The 17,034-nt window shown below is 58.2% G+C and overlaps 5 protein-coding genes across 5 annotated transcripts; all 5 read left to right on the top strand.

Annotated features, from left to right (window-relative positions):
• Positions 1 to 1,626: 1,626 nt before the first annotated feature.
• On the top strand, positions 1,627 to 2,640 carry LMJF_28_2950 (conserved hypothetical protein; the record flags this gene model as incomplete). The annotated part of the gene is made up of 1 exon (XM_001684529.1): positions 1,627 to 2,640. The coding sequence occupies one exon, from the start codon at positions 1,627 to 1,629 to the stop codon at positions 2,638 to 2,640; it is 1,014 nt and encodes a 337-aa protein (XP_001684581.1).
• A 4,122-nt stretch (positions 2,641 to 6,762) lies between these two features.
• LMJF_28_2940 (hypothetical protein) lies at positions 6,763 to 7,191 on the top strand (the record flags this gene model as incomplete). Its single annotated transcript, XM_001684528.1, has 1 exon — positions 6,763 to 7,191. The coding sequence occupies one exon, from the start codon at positions 6,763 to 6,765 to the stop codon at positions 7,189 to 7,191; it is 429 nt and encodes a 142-aa protein (XP_001684580.1).
• Positions 7,192 to 8,155: 964 nt separating this feature from the next.
• Positions 8,156 to 10,360, top strand: LMJF_28_2930 (putative sodium/sulphate symporter; the record flags this gene model as incomplete). Its single annotated transcript, XM_001684527.1, has 1 exon — positions 8,156 to 10,360. One exon carries the CDS (start codon positions 8,156 to 8,158, stop codon positions 10,358 to 10,360), a length of 2,205 nt encoding a protein of 734 aa, XP_001684579.1.
• Positions 10,361 to 11,500: 1,140 nt separating this feature from the next.
• LMJF_28_2920 (conserved hypothetical protein) lies at positions 11,501 to 12,037 on the top strand (the record flags this gene model as incomplete). Its single annotated transcript, XM_001684526.1, has 1 exon — positions 11,501 to 12,037. One exon carries the CDS (start codon positions 11,501 to 11,503, stop codon positions 12,035 to 12,037), a length of 537 nt encoding a protein of 178 aa, XP_001684578.1.
• A 2,320-nt stretch (positions 12,038 to 14,357) lies between these two features.
• LMJF_28_2910 (putative glutamate dehydrogenase) lies at positions 14,358 to 15,716 on the top strand (the record flags this gene model as incomplete). Its single annotated transcript, XM_001684525.1, has 1 exon — positions 14,358 to 15,716. The coding sequence occupies one exon, from the start codon at positions 14,358 to 14,360 to the stop codon at positions 15,714 to 15,716; it is 1,359 nt and encodes a 452-aa protein (XP_001684577.1).
• Positions 15,717 to 17,034: the final 1,318 nt, after the last annotated feature.

The following is a 17,034-nucleotide window of genomic DNA, read 5'->3' as shown; positions in this document are numbered from 1 at the left end:
ACCTCGCGAAAAGGCGGGAAAAGGACACACGAAGAAGATAAACGCGTTGGAGAAGTGCTTGCAGTGAGGCGGCGTACTACTGTGTCTCACGAGGGTTTTTGTGAACTGCTGATGAAATTACTCTCGCCATTCTTGTGTATCATGGCGCACTTCTTCGACTTCCTCCGCGGTTGTCATTGACGTGGGTCTGGTGGTGGTGTGTGTCTCTGCGGGAACTTCTTGAAGCGCACGCTTGCCGCATGCAGCCCGGGGCGTGGCGCCATCGAATGCAAACCCACTCCGCATGACCTAGGCACCTTACTTTCTCAGTCGATATTCGATGGATTTGTCCTCCCCTCTCCTCTGCCCTGTCAAGTACACTCTCTTTCTGCTTTCTCTCCTGGTGTTCCTGCTCCGCACACTCCTCTGCTCTCCACATTTTGTTTTCTTGGCGACTCTTGTTTCACCTCACTTCTTGGCTTGCGCGCGCCACGCCCCCCACCCCCCTCACACACACATGCACACATATGCACGCAGTCGGATACAGCACTCTCTCCCTGCCTTTCGTAGTTGGCATTGTTTTGACTCTTAGGCCACTCTCATGGTGTCCTAACCCCGATCTCACCGTCCATCCCTGCTCTACTCTCTCAGTTTCTTATTTCTCTTCCCCAACACCGACAGACACGGACACGAACGCACTTGCGCGCGACTTCGTGTGACGCGCGATAGGAGAGTGAAGCATCGCTATTTAACACGGCGCTTGATGTTGCTGCTACTGCTGCTAACAACTAGAGTCTCTCCATCTTCTCTGGTGTCGGTACTATCGCCCCTCCGTCTCTCTCGTTTGTTTCCCTGCCGCCCCGCTCACGTCTTCCCTCTTTCGCGCCTCCCAGCGAAGCGTCTCGCTGTCCTTTTGCCATTTTTGTTTTGTTGACAAGACAGAAAACAAAGAGGGGGGGGCGAGAAGTGCGAGAAGGGTGCGCCACCGCTTTCTTGCCCGCTCCTGCCAGCGTATCCACGGGCTCGTATAGCTCACTATTTTTTTTCGTCTGTGTGTCTGCGCGCGCGCGCCAGTGACCGATCGTTATTAATGGGTGTGCGAAGAGAAGGGGGAAACAAACGTCGACTGTGTTTGCATTTCTGCGTGTGTGCTTCTTCTCACTTTCCACGCTACCTCGAACGGGTTACCTTCTGCTGCTGTGCCTTCACGTTTCTATCCTCGGTTGGCTTGTCTGTATTTGTCTTTGTCGATCTGTTTTTCTCGTTTCCTCTCGACTCTCACCTCACCACTCAATTCGAAATCACTTCTGTCCCGCACCGCATTCGGCACATCTTCCCGTGCTTCGTCTCCTGAGCAGCGCACTGGTCTACACACCTTTGCTACCTCGCCCCCCCCCACACACACACATCTTGACTGGCTTTCTCACTTTGACCCGCCAACCGAAAAGCGACCAAAAACTTCTCGAAGTGAAAGGTGCGAAACACCTCCAGCCCTCCCCCACCCCATCCACGAACCCACACACTTAAACGCCGTCACCCATACGCGCGCTGCTGTTGTTGCACTGGTGCGCCTGCCCGTGTGTCTGTGCAGCTTTTGTGTGTGTGTGCGTGTGTTCGACTCCCGTGTTCTCTTGCGGCGCCACTGGAATGAAAGAGGTGATGCAGCGCAACCGCAACCGACGGAGGGGACCGCCGGAGGGTCGCTCAGTGCAGAACGTTCTGAGCACCGATGGCATCCCACCCGGCATGTTTGCCGTGATCGACCCCCTCAGCAAGCGTCTGTTTATCCCTTTAGAGTCTATGTTGGACACTCGCGCGATGCACCGCAAGGGCGTGCCTTCGCTCTGCCGGGTATTTCTGGAGGGGCGTTGTCGGCAGGGCACGAACTGCTTCCAAGCGCACGCCAATGTCGATCTGGTGCTCGAGTTACGGGCCAAGGCTCTTGCGGAGCCGACGTGCTGCGCCCTCCACGGGGCCCCGAGCGATACCTCAGGCATCGACCCTGCCCTGCGGCTGGTCGTGCGGAACGACGACGGTGAGACAGTAGGGCGGGCCCAGCTGCCACAGACGCTGGTAACCAACGGACTGCGCACTCTTATCGCTGCTCAGACGAGCGCCGCTGGCATGCAGGCACCAGTAGATGTGGTCGTTCCAACCTCGGCGCTCTGCCGGTTGCACAGCGGCGCCGATGGGTCGCCCTGCTGCCGCTTCGAGGGAGAATGCAATTTTGTGCACCTGTGCCGCCAATTGATGGCTCACATCGATCAGCAGAGGGCGGCGATCAAGGTGGAGAAGCACCTCACTGCGCCAGTGCTGGCCATAGGAAGAAGGCCCCCCGAAACCAATCATGAAGAGCTCGTGACTGTCCTGGACAAGGAATTTCAGGGTTCTGCCTCCTCTCCCTTGCAGATGCGCTCGCAGCCGGCGTCATCGGTGACGGTGCCGATGAGCGTGAGCGCCAACCTCGGCGTCACCCCTCCGATCCGCTTCGACCCCCTTGCACTCGCGGCGACAGCGCCAAGCTCGATGCCGGACAACGGTGTGCTCTTGTTGGGGCGATCCCCGTTGATGTCAAGGTCCTTCAGCTCCACTCCCTCTGGGCTGGTTTGGCGCCACAATCCGTACAACTCCTCTCACGCCTCCTCTGTAATAGAAACCTGATAAAGTGTGTCCGCATGTGCGCGTGTATCAATAGATGTGCCCCCACGAGTGAGTGCATCGATATGTGTGTGTGTGAGAACGGCTTGCGGTCTTTTTCCCCTGAGCATACTATCACCTTTGTGGACGACACAGAGATGCCGCCCATCCACGCGCTCGCAGATATGTGAAAGACATCAAAGGCGGCGCTGACGGAATATCAGGCCCCTCCATCCACATACATATACATGTACACACGGTCACATACCTACAATCACCCCGAGTGTCACAACACTTCCCAGCTCCTCACTTTCTTCCTGCCCCCCCCCCTCTGTGCTCCCCCTCTCCCCCAACCTGCTCTGCTCTTCAGCTCTCTCCTTCTTGTGCTTTTTCTTTTGCTTTGTGCACCTCACATTTGATCTCAATGTGCGCTTCCTTGGCGTGTCGTGCGTGAGGCCCCTCGCTGACCCTTATTCTTTCCGCTGCCACCTTCTTTGGTTTGCCCTCTTCTCTTACCCTCCCGCGTTGTATCCGGGTGCGCATACCTGTGTGTGTGTGTGTGTGTGTGCGTGTGCGTGTGTGTGTGTGTGCGTGTGTGTGTGTGTGTGCGTGTGTGAATTTGTGCCGGACGGCAGGCACGCGGTGCGTTGGTGCGGGTGATGGGTTAAACAGCATGGCGGATGGAAGTCAGGGAAAGAGGTATTACTGCAGCAGTAACGAAGGCTACTTCTGCTCGTTTTATATGATGCTTTGATTGCTTCCAGCTCTCGGTATAAGTTAATTAGCCTGTCGTGCGTTCTTATTTCTCTCAAAGATGCTGTATGATGGACGGGTGCGAGTCATTGGGTAGGGTGAAGTTGCACATTACCTCCCTTTTTCTCTCCAATCACCCGTTGGTACAACATTCCCTTGCTTGTAAACGGAGAGACGAATTATGTGCGGACTGGGATGTGCAGTCACACCAAAGCACATGAAGACAAGGGAGTATGTGAAATACCCACAACACGCAGATGCACCTCGAGTACTCCTTCAGTATTGACAGTCGTGAGCCGCTGCTGCAACTCTTGACTTCCGCCTCTACTTTTTTCTCCTTCCTTTGGCTGGAGCGTTGTGGGCGCGTGCGTATGTACGCATGTTGTCATGCATCTATATGTGCGTATGACTCATAATGATTCGGCGCGGCTCTTCGTGGTGCAGTTTGCTTTCTCGGTGTGAGCTTCGCTTTTACTTCTTGGTCGACTATCACCGACCTGCTTGCCGCCTCAGCCCCACTCCCCTCATTCCTCTTCGTACTCCGGCGTTTGTGCCAGTGTGTACATGAGTAGGCCAGCACGTACGTATCGTCATAGAATTGAACAAGCTGCCCGCGTCCGCTGGAAACAAGAAGGTGTGCCGTGCGCAACTACGGCTGGCGGGCACTTGGCGGGGTGTGCGCTCAGCAGCTCACGTGAAAACGCTGCAGCTTCAGCAGCCGGCAAAGGAGGCAAGAGATGGCCTCCACGTCGCTGCAACGCGCTGGTTATGGCGCACCCTCCCTGCCACGTGACGTGCGCGTCATTCCCCCGCAGACACCTGAACGAATGACGAGGCACACGAAGAGGAGAAAAGAGTGAAGGTGGAAGAGGCGCGGAGTATAACTGGTGCAGCTATGAAGCCGTCTTCGAAGCAAACAGTCAACGCGTGAGGAATGCTTTTACACGCTGAGAATCTCTCTTCTCTGCACCTCTGCGCGGCAAACATAAAGCACTCCGAAAAACTGAAACTTCACCACTGCAATGTGGCGCCGTGCGTGCATATTATTGTGTGTGTGTGTGCCTGTGCTGATGTTTTCGTTTTTTTTTCGCTGTTGCCGCTCATCGTCTCACATCCTCTCAGCGTCTGCGTGCGTGCATGCTTGTGTGTTCACGTCTCGCTTTCCTTCGTCAAATGTCGCTCCTCCCTCCCCTCATGACAGTGGGGGGAGGGGACACGTCAGCGTGGCGCCTCAGGGTACCGCACACCCCCTATCCTATCTTAGGGCAGAAACAACGCAGCTCCCACCTATCGAATGACGATGCCGAAGAAAGCACTGGTGGTGACAAGGCTAGGCACCTACGACTGAGGGGGAAGGACAGAGCGATGTATCGCCTCCGATGTCGGCGGTGAGGTCCTGGATGGCGTTGCGTTGTGTGGCGACCTGCGACTGTGAGCACGCTTGTGCCGTCCATATGAAAGGCAAGGTGTCAGAATGGCTGGAACGTCGTCCACCGAGCCCTCACTGCCTCCTGGCGGGGTAGGCCTGGGCCACCATGAGGGGGATGCGCCAGGTGGCGACCGGCACAATGGGAGAGGCCGTGAGGCGACGTGCAGTGCAGGGTTCGGGTATCGTTCGAGTCAGGGGCCTTTCTCCGCGGACTGACTCGGCATTGCTGTAAGGCGTGCCTACGGCTGCTTCGCACCACACGACGGGCCTGTGACAGGGCCAGCTCAAGTGGAGTTTGACTTGTATTGTATGGGCGAACAAACGCGCGGATAGCGAAAAGTGCCGGCCCTGTTGAGCAGCATCGCACAGACTTAGACAGACGAGAAAGAGGGCTGACTGCTTCAGATTGTGCCAAAGGCAGAGGCAGGCAGCCTACTCGCCTGCCGGTACACTGCGTCGCGCAGAGGCTTTCTTTTCTTGACCTGGGAGTGGCTCTGCTCACGCCGTTGCCGTCGGAAGGAGCTGTGCGCGTGCGTGTGTGCTGCAGCGAAAGCGGGTGCCCAGAGTGCACACGTTTTCCGCACGTCTTCTGTTCAGCATTCTGGTTTCTCTCATGTGCGGCGCTGAACTTGCAGGGGCGGTGTGCTCGGCACCCGTGTGTGGTCATTGGGTCTTACTCTCTTCGTGAGTCGAGGACGAGGTTGCCGCTGCCCCCCTTCCTGCGCCTCTCTCTGTTGCATTGACGTTCACCCATTGTACCATTCTTTCAACTTCCTTATTCTTGTTGTTTGTAGATCTCGTTGACTCCTCCACATCTCTCCGCCGGCTAAGTGTGGCTCAGCCACAACGCATGTCACACGCATCCGCAAAGGCGTTTCATTACGGTGCCGAGCCTCTCCTCGACCGCTCCGCCAGCGCCCCTCGGGAGACGGCGAGCTCCTTCACATGGTTGGAGGCGAACGCGGCGGTGCGTCTGGACACGCTCGACAGCAAGTCGTTTGACTGCTAAGGGTTGCCGCTGCAGCAGTCTGGCAAGGATGGGCGCCCTCGCTTCTCCCTAATGAAGTCCGGGAAGAAATCGGGGTCGTACCTGACCACGCGCATCAATCGGTCGTTTCAAGCGTATCTCATTCGAGTGGTGGTGTTGGAGAGCAACTTGACGTTTGAAGTGCGGGAGCTGGCGGGCGGAAAATCCGCCAAGGGGCGGCTCCTCTTCGTGGCCGCGCTGTCGCCGCTGGTCGACGTCGCGAGTGGCACCGTCATGGAAAGAGACGCGGCTGTCTTTGCGCACTTCCGCTCGCCCTTTCACTCGGCAGCAGGACACAGCAACGTTTTGGCACTTCTCGACGCCTCCACGAACCGAAACGCACCATGCACCGCGACCACGTCCAGCCCCTCCGTATCGAAGAAGGAAGAGGGCATTGCCACGCTATCCAGCGCTGATGGTGGCATCGGACTCCTCCTTGTCTTTCGAGCGGCGCAGGCAGACGCAGGGAATCCGCGGCACTCTTCCTCGAAGTCCTCCTCGACCTCTCACACAGCAGCGCCCGGCGGGGGCGGTGTTCCATACACAAGGGTCAGGCAGTGCTTTGTGTCGACGGAAGAACGCAATGTGTGGATGTCGTTCTGCGCGGAGGCGTACTTGGGGCTGTTGCTGGACTCTACTCGCACTGGCCGAGACGCCTTCTTCGTAGCCGATGACGGCAATCGCCCTTCTTCTGTGGCTGCGACATCCCTCTCTATCCGCGCTGTGACTAGGGGGGATATATTGCCCACACTGAGAAGCCAACGCAGGAGGCGATTGCGTGCTACATCGACTTTTTCCTGTCAGTGAGCGCGAGAGGCGACACGTGCAGGGGGACTCAAACGGCAGCATAGACCGTATTGGCGTGCCCTTGAACGGACTCTTGAAGGTGCGCGTCGCTGATGGCGCCCTACACAACCGATGGGCACAACTGGAGCGAATGGACGGCGTCAACGATGCACGGCTGCCGCCTGCACGCGCGTTTCGCGTCCTGCGGCGCAAGCGGTGGTTCGGCAAGCAAGTGGATGAGCGCATCGAGCTGGAGACGCTTGCGGTGTACGTTAGCAATGATTTTAGCGGGACAGCCTTCTACCTGGAGTTTCCCTACACAGCAGCAGGTATGGCAGGCGACGGGGCCGCAAGCCCTGAGTGTACATCCTTGCTAGGGCCGATGGAGCCGACGGGGGCACATGGGATGATGACGCTCGAGTGTGAGGCAGGCAGTTTCTCTTGCAGGCTCCAATGGCTCGAGGCAACGCTGAAGCCGCCTATCATCCTGTTGTCTGTCGCGCGCCGCGAGGCACAGACCCCAGTGCCCGCAGAGCAAGGGCTACCAAAGGAGTTGCTTCGTGACCGTGTAGTGCGGTAGAGCCGGCACGGCGCTGTGCCCTTGGCTCGCACGACCACCGTGCCATGCTGCCTGGACTGCCGCCGCCTGTGTGTACTCACCTTTGCGTGGCTGCATACGGGGCCAGTCCAGGCCTACCTCTTTTTCAGGTCCTAGCTGCCCCCAAAGACCCTCCCCCCCCCTCGCGTGCAGCTTCTCTCGCAGAGACGGGTTGTCATATCAGCGGAACGTAATCTGCTCTTGCCCCTTGCATCTCTTTTATTCATTGTTTCACGCATCAGTGTGTCTGTGCGTACTCGAGAGCGAACTACTGAAGAACACCTGCGCTCCCGCAGTGCTTCGGACGCCACGTGAAAACGCTGTTTGTCTTACTTGTCGGGGATGCGCAGCTCTCGCCGACTGCTGCACGTGATGCCTCAACCAGGTCGAGCCAGATGCATGTGCTTGCGGATATCTTTCTCGTTGGCGCCTCTTACTGTTCTAGCCAGACACCGAGGCGCAGTGCTTCGACGCATCGGTGCTTTAGCAGTAGTTGTGCTCTTCCTTCCTGTCGTGCTTTCCCTGTCCCGCAGGTGCGTGCAGTGGTGGCAGCGGGCCATCGTAGAGGGATGGGAGTGCAGGTAGCATGCTTGGCGCGAGTGTGCCACTCATGTGGTGCCGTCGCTGCCACCCCGCCCCCTTTTCTCCTCGCTGGTGCATCGGCTTCTCTTCGTTTGCATGTGCTGTGTCGCTCCTCTTCCCCGTACTGTGTGGGTGACTCCCAGCCCTAAACGGCAGAGTGCGCTGAGGGGATTCTCGCGACTCCATCGAGGTCTCCCCCGCGCTCTCCTCCTCTCATCCGGTTTACCCCCTCTCCGGTTCTTCTCTCACGCATTGCCACACTGAAGTGTATCATCTGCTTCACACAGGCACAAACACAGGCACCAGAGCGCACGCTCACGCACCCACGCGCAGGCGGTTGCTGCACCGACGCTGCTGAGCAGGCATGAAGTTCGGAAAGCGCCTGCAGGACGAGATTGTGCTGGAGTGGGCCGACTACTACGTCAGTTACAAGCGTCTCAAACAGTTCATTCACAACTCCGAGCTCCGCGGCAGCGAGTTCAGCCATGAACTCTTGAACATCATAACAGAGGAACTCGCGAAGGCAGAGGGCCTCTTTCAGCAGCTCATGACGGACCTGCAGGAGGAGCACGACAGACTCATGAAGATGCATCCCGACCTCCCTGTGGCCCCGGTGATAAAGCCGCGCAAGTTCCACCGCCGCAAGAAGGGCAGCAGTGCGAACGATGAAGCACCAAACGAGGAGACAGGGTTTGTGAGCACCGCCACCAGCTCCGTGTGTGACCCGTCAGTTTTGGACGGGGAGGTGGTGCCGCGTCACCAGCGCACCGGCCTTGGCGCGCTCCTCAAACGACTTTTCTTACTGCTCATTGGTGACTCGCAGGTGAAGGAAGTGGAGAGCAATACGCCGCGTGCACTCTTCCTCGAGTGGCACTCCAACGCGCATCAGCTGCAGCACTTCGCGGAGCTAAACCTTGAGGCCATCCGCAAGTCCGCGAAGAAGCTGAAGAAGTATCGCCGCATGGAAGACGACTGCACGGCTGCCATCGAGGCCGAGCTCGCCCGCTCGCGGCTGGTCACCCTCATGCCGCGTCTGCGCAACCTCTTGTTAGACGTAAGCGTGGACTTTGAACGCAAGTTCAAGGTACCGCTGGACCAGTACGCCAACGTGGCCATGTCGCAGGAGTGGCATGCGAGGTGGCGCTACATCTTCGTTGGGGCCGCGCTGTTCCTGGTGGTGAAGCGGCTGCCAGTACTAACGGAGGAGCCGGCGGCCCACAACTGCCTGGCCCTTTTCGTGCTCATAATCACACTATGGATCACCGAGGCGATTCCGTTCTTCTGCACAGCCATGCTCATTCCGCTCTTCGCTGTTCCGCTGCACATCGTCATGGACCCGACAAAGCGCGAGAGCGCGACAGCGACGGTGGCGTCGCAGATCATCTTGGGTAAGCTCTTCAATCATGTTCAGATTCTCGTAATGGGCGGTCTCACCATCGCCAAGGCGTTTTCGCGCACGAACCTGGAGATGTATGCTGCGAGTATGCTGCATCGGTGGACGGCACACCGCCCGTCGCTTTATTTGCTTGGTGTGATGCTGTCCAGCTGCCTCTTGTGTGCCTTCGTGTCCAACGTGGCGGCCCCGCTGCTGGTGCTCGGGGTAGTGCAGCGCACGCTGTGGGAGTTCCCAGAGGGGACGAACGCGCCGCACGGCATCTTGCTGGGCCTCGCCTTTGCGTGCAACGTCGGCGGCATGCTCTCGCCCATCGCTTCTCCGCAGAACGCCGTCGCCATCTCAGCGCTGAGCTTCTATAAAGTATCCTTCGCGCAGTGGGTCGGCGTCGCCCTCCCGGTCGTGCTCTTCAGTGTGGTCGCCGCGTGGGCAGTTGTGCTGATTGTATGGCGGCCGTTTGTCGATGTCCCGTATATCCCGCTGCAGGTTGTAAACACCGCGGCAGAGGAGCAGGTGTCTTCCGCGACGCGCGTGGTGGTGCTGGTCGTGTCGGCTATCACAATCACGCTCTGGATCCTGCCGGCCAATCTGTTCTTTGGCGACACCGGCATCGTGGCTCTCATCCCGATTGTCGTGTTTTTTGGTATCGGTATCTTGTCCAAGGAAGACTTCAACACGCTCTCCTGGCATCTAATGTTCTTGCTTGCCGGAGGTAACATGCTGGGGCTGTGCGCTCGAGACTCTCGCTTGCTTGACATCATTGCTATGAGCATGAAGTCAACCCTGACAGACTCGCCGCCGTACCTCACGCTGTTGGTGGTGCTCGTCGCCATGGGCGTCATCACGACCTTCGTGTCTCACACGGTGGCGGCTATGATCTTGCTACCTATCATTGTGAAGATCGGCTTCCTCATGCCCGAGTCCACTGGTGTCATGGCCGTCACTCCACAGTCGATGGTCATGCTGTCTGCCTTGATGTGCTCCGGTGCCATGGCATTCCCTATCAGTTCCTTCCCCAACGTGAACTCGCTGCTGGCCGAAGATTCGAAGGGTAAGTTGTACTTGCGAGCGAAGGACTTCCTCTTTTGTGGTACGGTCATTACGCTGGTGTTCACGGCGTGCCTTGTGACATGGATGGTGCCCCTCACCAACTACGTGCTCCCTGCCGACCATTGAAAGCGACAGGGCGCATGTGGGATGAGGCGAATGCGCACGCTGGAGGATAGAGGGCAAGGGTGTGCGCGCGTCCGTGCAGGCGCTCGAAAGGATACGACACCATCTATTAAACCGCTACGTGCAGACGGACAGCGAGAATGATCGCAAGAGGGTGTGCGAGAGGGCTCGTGCGCCTTGGTATGTCCTCTCTCTCTCTCTCTTGGGGAGGTCGCCGCCTCCTGAGTGTTTGTGAAACACCCATTCGACTTTGCACTCGTGCTGTCAATCCCGCATGTCTGCGCGGTCCCCACGCACTCCCCTTTTTTCCGCCTCTATCTCGCGAGTCCTTGTTTTCCCTTTGCCTTTCCCCTACATCGGCGAAGGATGGCGCACATTTTTTTTTTGCTTGTTTCTACCCTTCTGTGTCGCGCTGTCTGCACGTAGGCCGCTCCGAGCTCCTCCCCCCCCCATCCCCCGCGCCGAAGTGTTCTGAACTTGTAGCGCCAGCAGAGGCTGCCATGGTGGAGCAGTTAGCCATGTTCGTTGAGGTGAAGATGTGTCATCTTTTGTTTTCGCCATTATGTGTGTGTGTGTGTGTTTGTGTGTTTACGAGGAGTGCACTGGCGCTTATCGTAAGTTCAAGCCAAGCTGGGTTTGCGGCGGTGTTTCGGTCGGCAGCGATGGTGGTTGTCGTGGTTGAGCTTCTTGTGACACTGATCCACTCCCCTCTCTCTCATCATTTTTCATATCGCTTCCTCCTCGTCTCCCCACCCCCACTCCAGATGTGAGGGCTGCTGTTGAGTCTCTTAGTGTCACAAGTGTGTACTCTATAGAGCGCTTCGCCAAGCACCATAAGCGGTGAGTTTCGAATCGATGCACTCGATGAAGCACATAAAGTTATAGTCTTTTTCTGGCTCCGTCGTGGACAACAGCGAGCGGCAGGGCACTCTGCGTGCTGTGCTCTCCCTTCCTCCATGCACCACTTCCTCCACGCTCTTTGCTCATCTTGGCACCTTCTCTTTCGCTGCTTTTGGTCACTGTATCTCCCGCACGGCAGGGACACCGCCGCCGCTCTCTTTTTTCCTTTTACGCTCCTTCGTTCAAGCTGCGGGCCTGCTGCGCGGGTGCGGGTGCGGGTGCTTTCTGGCGGTGACATACACGATGGAGTCGTATGAGACGGACGCCAGCCTCGAGCAGCTGCCGAAGGGCGTTGAGTTTCCTGAGCTGGTGCTTCGCTGCACTGTCGTGGCCGCGATTCCTCTTCGCATATGCGAGTTTGGGGACGGCAAGGTGTTCACCGTAGTTGGCTCTGTCGCCCCGTGCACGCCAGGCGCTTGCGCCGCCAAGACACGGCTTCTGCGCATTAACTTCTACAACTCGTGGGGGGCTGCCGCAGCCTTCATGGACCCCGGTGACGTCATCCTGCTGCGAGGGTTTTGTCTGTTGGATGTACCGCCTCACGCAAGCGGCGGCGGAGCCGCAAAGTCGGCGTCGGATCCCCAGCCGCTATTTGTGCGTCCGCTGCCGAGCAAGAGCACGCTGCGTGTGCTGCAAAAGGGCATGAAGGAGCTCGTGATGGAGGTGGCTGTCAGTCCAGAGAACTGGGATGCCATCGGCATGCGGAGTCTGCCTAAGTCGGACGCAGAAAACCAGAGGTACGCGCGCACGTGCTGGGGCTTGGAAGAGCTGTCCTGTTGAAAAGAGGCGCTGTATGCGAGAGCCCAACACATGTGCTCTGCCTCTCTCTCACCAGTCAACCATGACAGGAACATTGCATACGGGAGGGGGGACGCGCACCCTCGCCCGCTCAAGTGTGAAGAGACCGGGCGGGAGCTCGCTCTCACAAATTCCTATGCCGCCTCTCTCTCACCCGCTTTTCGGTGAATGCTACACCGCTGGCTGTGCGCTATCGCCGACTTCATGCACATCACCTGGCGGTGCTCACTCGATTTGCGCGCTCTCCATGCGTCCACTTCTACCTGCGAGCCTGCATCTTCCCGTGTCACCCCCAACCCCCGTGTACCTCTCCACTTCGCATGACGGTTCAACGCTCACTGCGTGTCACTCCCTATGTATGATGCCCTATGCCCTCTCTCTACTGGTTGATCCATTGTCCCCTCCTGGGAGAAGCGAACACGAAGGCTGGCAATGCTCAAGCCCGGATGGGCAAGGACGATTTTAAAGTGTACAGAGGGGCAACGACCGACGAGTATCGACTTCTTCGACGGAGGCCACGGCGCTGTTTTGTTGGCCAACGCCACCCGGTGGCAATGCTCTGTCTCTCGAGGCGCGATGCATGCGCGCGTGTCCAGGAGGGTGTGTAGAGGTGCTCGATGTCGTTTGCTGAGCGTGGCTCCGCCTTCTCCTTAGGTTCCTCCCACACCTTCCTCCTTGGTTCCCGCTCCTGTGACCGCCATCTTTGTGTGCGTGCGTCCCCCTCTCTTCTCTGTTACACAGTTGCCACTCACAACAGGTGCACCGTCTTATAGTGTAGAGTTGAGGAAGTGCACGGCACGCACCAGTGCAGACGGCAAGTAGGTGTACGCCCTTTCCCTCACGTGGCCCTCGTGCTGGAAAGCAAACTCCATACTTGACGCATAAGATCCACGCCCTCGCCACCCCGCCCGCTTCATCCGCTGCACAGACGGGGAGGGAAGGTGAGAGGTCCGAGGCGTAGAAAATAGTTGCACTTCACCAACTTTGAAGGTACACTAGACGGGCGCCGATACTCACAAATACACGTGCATGCACACGCACCGGCACACATCCGCCCCTCCCCCTTGCTCTGTCCTGCGATGACTGGCTGAAGCCGATACAGCTCCGTCTGACCACCGCCGCGCTGTCGTCGTTGACGCAAAGCACGATGACCCGCCCAACAGCCGTGACGTACATTGGTACCATAAGCCGCCGTGAGGGCACCGTGCTCGTCATTTGTGCGTCATTGACAATAGGGCTCATCATTGTCGGCACGTGCGTGTTCGTGTGGTTATGCAGATCGCGCCGCATCCCGCCATACCGGCACGGTCATGTGCAACGCTGCACCGCCCGCCCTCTTCACGCAGTTGGCGATTAGATCGTGTGGCATGAAAGCGATCGGGGCCACCGTGTTTCGCTTCCTTCCCCCTCTCCCTCCCCGCGTTCACGTCACCTGAATTAAAGCGGCGTGGAGACACTGTGAAAGGCGCGCGAGTGTGACAGCAACACTGACGAACGCAGCGGGGCAACAAGTGTGTGTGTGTGTGTGTGTGTGCACTCTTGGTCGAATCTATCACCCTCTCGTGCGCCTTTGGCGCTGCTGCTCTGCCCGACACAGCTGCCAACGGACCCGTGCGGCGCGCTCCATTCGTTTTGTCCTCTCCATCTTTTCGCGGTCCGCTTCCCAAGCGACGCCACCTCCAGCACTGCCGGTTCCAGTCTCCTCACTGGCGCCTTGCCTGCACCAACGGCGGCAAAAGGAAATGAGGTCAGTGTCTTTGTCGCTCACCGAAGCCGCTATAGAGCGTCTCGGCTGTCTCCACCTCGAAAAGTCACTCGATTTCCCCAGTGCGCTCTGCACGGTGTACGGGGTTGTGTGTCGCTTCCTCCGACGCACAACTCTGCGCCTGTGTGCGCGTGATCATGTCTCGCGCGCCGTGTTCCTCTCGTCAGCTCGGCACACTTCTCTTTTCTCACATGTGTGCCTGCCTGCTTTCTCTCCCCTCCTCCGCTCCTCTCTCTCCCTCGTGGCAATGCCGCGCCCATCTGGGCTGCGCCTTCCCCCCCCCCTTGCAGATCGCGCTTACTTCGACGTCGCTCCAACTACCAATTCATCAGTCGACCTTTGATACCCCCACCGGCATCCGTGCTGACCCTCCCCCTCCCCTTCGTTCTTCTCCTCCCGCATCACTGCTTTTCCTATTCTCTCTCTATTTGTGCCATTGCGTGGTCGTGTGCGTCTCCGCTGCTGATTGGTCTCGAACTGCTCATCGACGCACCCCTGCTTCTGTACCACCCTCCCCCTACGATACACACGCTCGCCATGGCCTCGGGTTGTCTCAAGTATGCGTCTGTGGACGACTTCATCGCGAAGTGCATCTTGTCTCGCGACCCGTATCAGCCTGAATTCACGCAGGCTGTCCGCGAGGTGATGACGTCGCTGTGGCCGTTCCTGCAGAAGAACCCCAAGTACACTCAGGATGGCCTGCTGGAGCGCATTGTGGAGCCGGAGCGCGTGATTCAGTTCCGTGTCCCTTGGGTGGATGACAAGGGCGTCACCCACGTCAACCGCGCCTTCCGCGTCCAGTTCAACTCTGCCATCGGCCCCTACAAGGGAGGCATGCGTTTTCACCCCTCCGTCAACCTCTCTATCCTCAAGTTCCTTGGCTTCGAGCAGACCTTCAAGAACTCACTCACGACGCTGCCCATGGGTGGTGGCAAGGGCGGTGCCGACTTCGACCCGAAGGGCAAGAGCGACTGCGAGGTGATGCGCTTCTGCCAGTCACTCGTGGCGGAGCTCTATCGGCACATCGGCGCCGACACGGACGTGCCGGCGGGCGACATCGGCGTCGGTAGTCGCGAGGTGGGCTACATGAACGGCATGTACTGGAAGCTGCGGAACACGAACGAGTGCACCTTTACCGGTAAGGGCCTCGCCTTCCAGGGCAGTGCAATCCGCCCTGAGGCTACGGGGTACGGCCTCGTGTACTTCGTGCAGTCGATGCTGACGCACGTCAACGACTCGCTCGAGGGAAAGACTGTCCTCGTGTCGGGCTCCGGCAACGTTGCGCAGTACGCGATCGAGAAGTGCATGGAGCTCGGAGCGAAGGTCATTACAGCTTCCGACTCAAAGGGCTACATACAAGACCCGAGCGGCTTCGACAAGGTGAAGTTGGCGAAGCTGATGAAGCTGAAGAACGAGTGCCGTGGGACGCTGGAGGAATACGCGAGGGAGACGGGCGTCACGTACGTGCCGGGCAAGCGCCCGTGGTGTGTGAAAGCCGATATCGCCCTCCCGTGCGCCACACAGAACGAGATCGAGGGGGCCGACGCCAAGACGATGTTGACGAACGGCGTGAAGCTGGTCGCCGAGGGTGCCAACATGCCGACGACGGAGGAAGCTACGGAGATCTTCCAGAAAGCGGGTGTACTGTTCGCCCCTGGCAAGGCCTCCAACGCCGGTGGCGTGGCCATCTCCGGGCTTGAGATGTCGCAGAACGCGGCGCGCCTGGTGTGGGACGCCGAGGAGGTCGACAGCCGCCTGCGCAGCATCATGTCCAGCATCCACGACTCGTGCGTGCAGTACGGCGAAAAGGATGGCAAGGTCAGCTATGTGGACGGCGCAAACATTGCTGGCTTTGTGAAGGTGGCGGATGCCATGCTGGCTCTCGGCATCGTCTAGTCGACTCTTGCGCCGCCAAGGACCGAGTGATATAGTCCAAGAAGGAGGACAAGCGGAAAAGCAGGTTCCGCGTGCGCGTGTGCGTCTCTCTCACGCCCTGCAGGAAGAGACGAGCAATTCTACCATTCGAGGAGATGACGCCGCGGAGTAGTCGCTCCTTCGCTCTTGGTTGTGTCTCCCCTTTGTTCTTTCCTTTGGCTCGCTTTCTTTGCACTTCTCCGAAACGCGGCGTGCGGGTCGCTGCACCTGACGCTCTCCCGTCCCATCCATCCGCACACCCCGACCTCCCTCCCCCTTGCCCTCTAGCGCATTCGATTTTTCTTGACCTAATGCATATATATATATATATATGTATGCAAAGAGGGGAAGGGCAGTGGCAGCGGCGTAAGCAGGCGTCGTACTCACGTGCGCACAGTACTGAATGGATGAAAGTAAGCCCTGCTTGCAGAGGCAAGCATACTCGTAGGCACACAAGCAGGTATCACCGCAGGCTGGAGCTTGTGGATGCCGCATTAGAAGCAGTAGAACTGTCATCAACGACCACCAGCGCCAGTAAACATTGACCAAGGAGAAGACACAATAAGGCGATGAGGAGTGCAACAGTGGCCAAAGATCGCACAGCACTAGTGCACAAAACCCGGTATTTGGTGTCGTTGCTGCGTTGTCGCTGTCTCTATGCGTGCGTGTACGCTCCCGTGTCTCCGTGCGTGTTGGCGGGCGGGCGAAGGAGTGGGCATTCCTGCCTGCGTGCGGATGCATTGCTTTCTTCCCTTCTTTTGTTGAGTTTTTTGTTGTTGTTGCGTTCTCCGGCTTGTGTGTGCACGTCTGCATGTGTCTGTTTCGTGCCCTCTCTCCTCTTCCCTTCTTTTCTCCCCTCGTTTTTTTCATTTTGCGTGCTTCTCGATTTTTCACACCTAAACACACACACACACACACACACACACACACACATCCTCCGTCCACCCATCTGCATCACCGTGTACACGTGCGTGTGCGCGTGTGTCTGTGAGGGTTAACGGAAAATAACGCCGTGCCGACATAGAAAGATGCTTTGCGAAAATCGGGTGAGACTTTCTGGTGTGTGATGATGCTGATGCTGGTGGTATGTGAGTGTGGGCCGTGTACGCGTGTGCGCCTCTGCGGGAAGTCATCGAGGAAGATAGGCTAATCAGTATATGGGTGTTGGGTCTCGCCAGATAGTCGCAAACCGCGCACATGTCTACAGGCGAACCCTCATCCACGGCTTCTCCTCTGGCTGCACACGATGGTGTGGCATCGAGCAACCTTCTCTGAAAAGAGGGGAGCACAAGGGCGAGGG

The sequence above is a fragment of the Leishmania major genome, chromosome 28 (assembly GCF_000002725.2).
Source record: "Leishmania major strain Friedlin complete genome, chromosome 28".
Lineage (NCBI taxonomy): Eukaryota > Euglenozoa > Kinetoplastea > Trypanosomatida > Trypanosomatidae > Leishmania > Leishmania major.
Note: the sequence above shows the minus strand (reverse complement) of the source record. Positions and strands in the feature narration are given on the sequence as shown.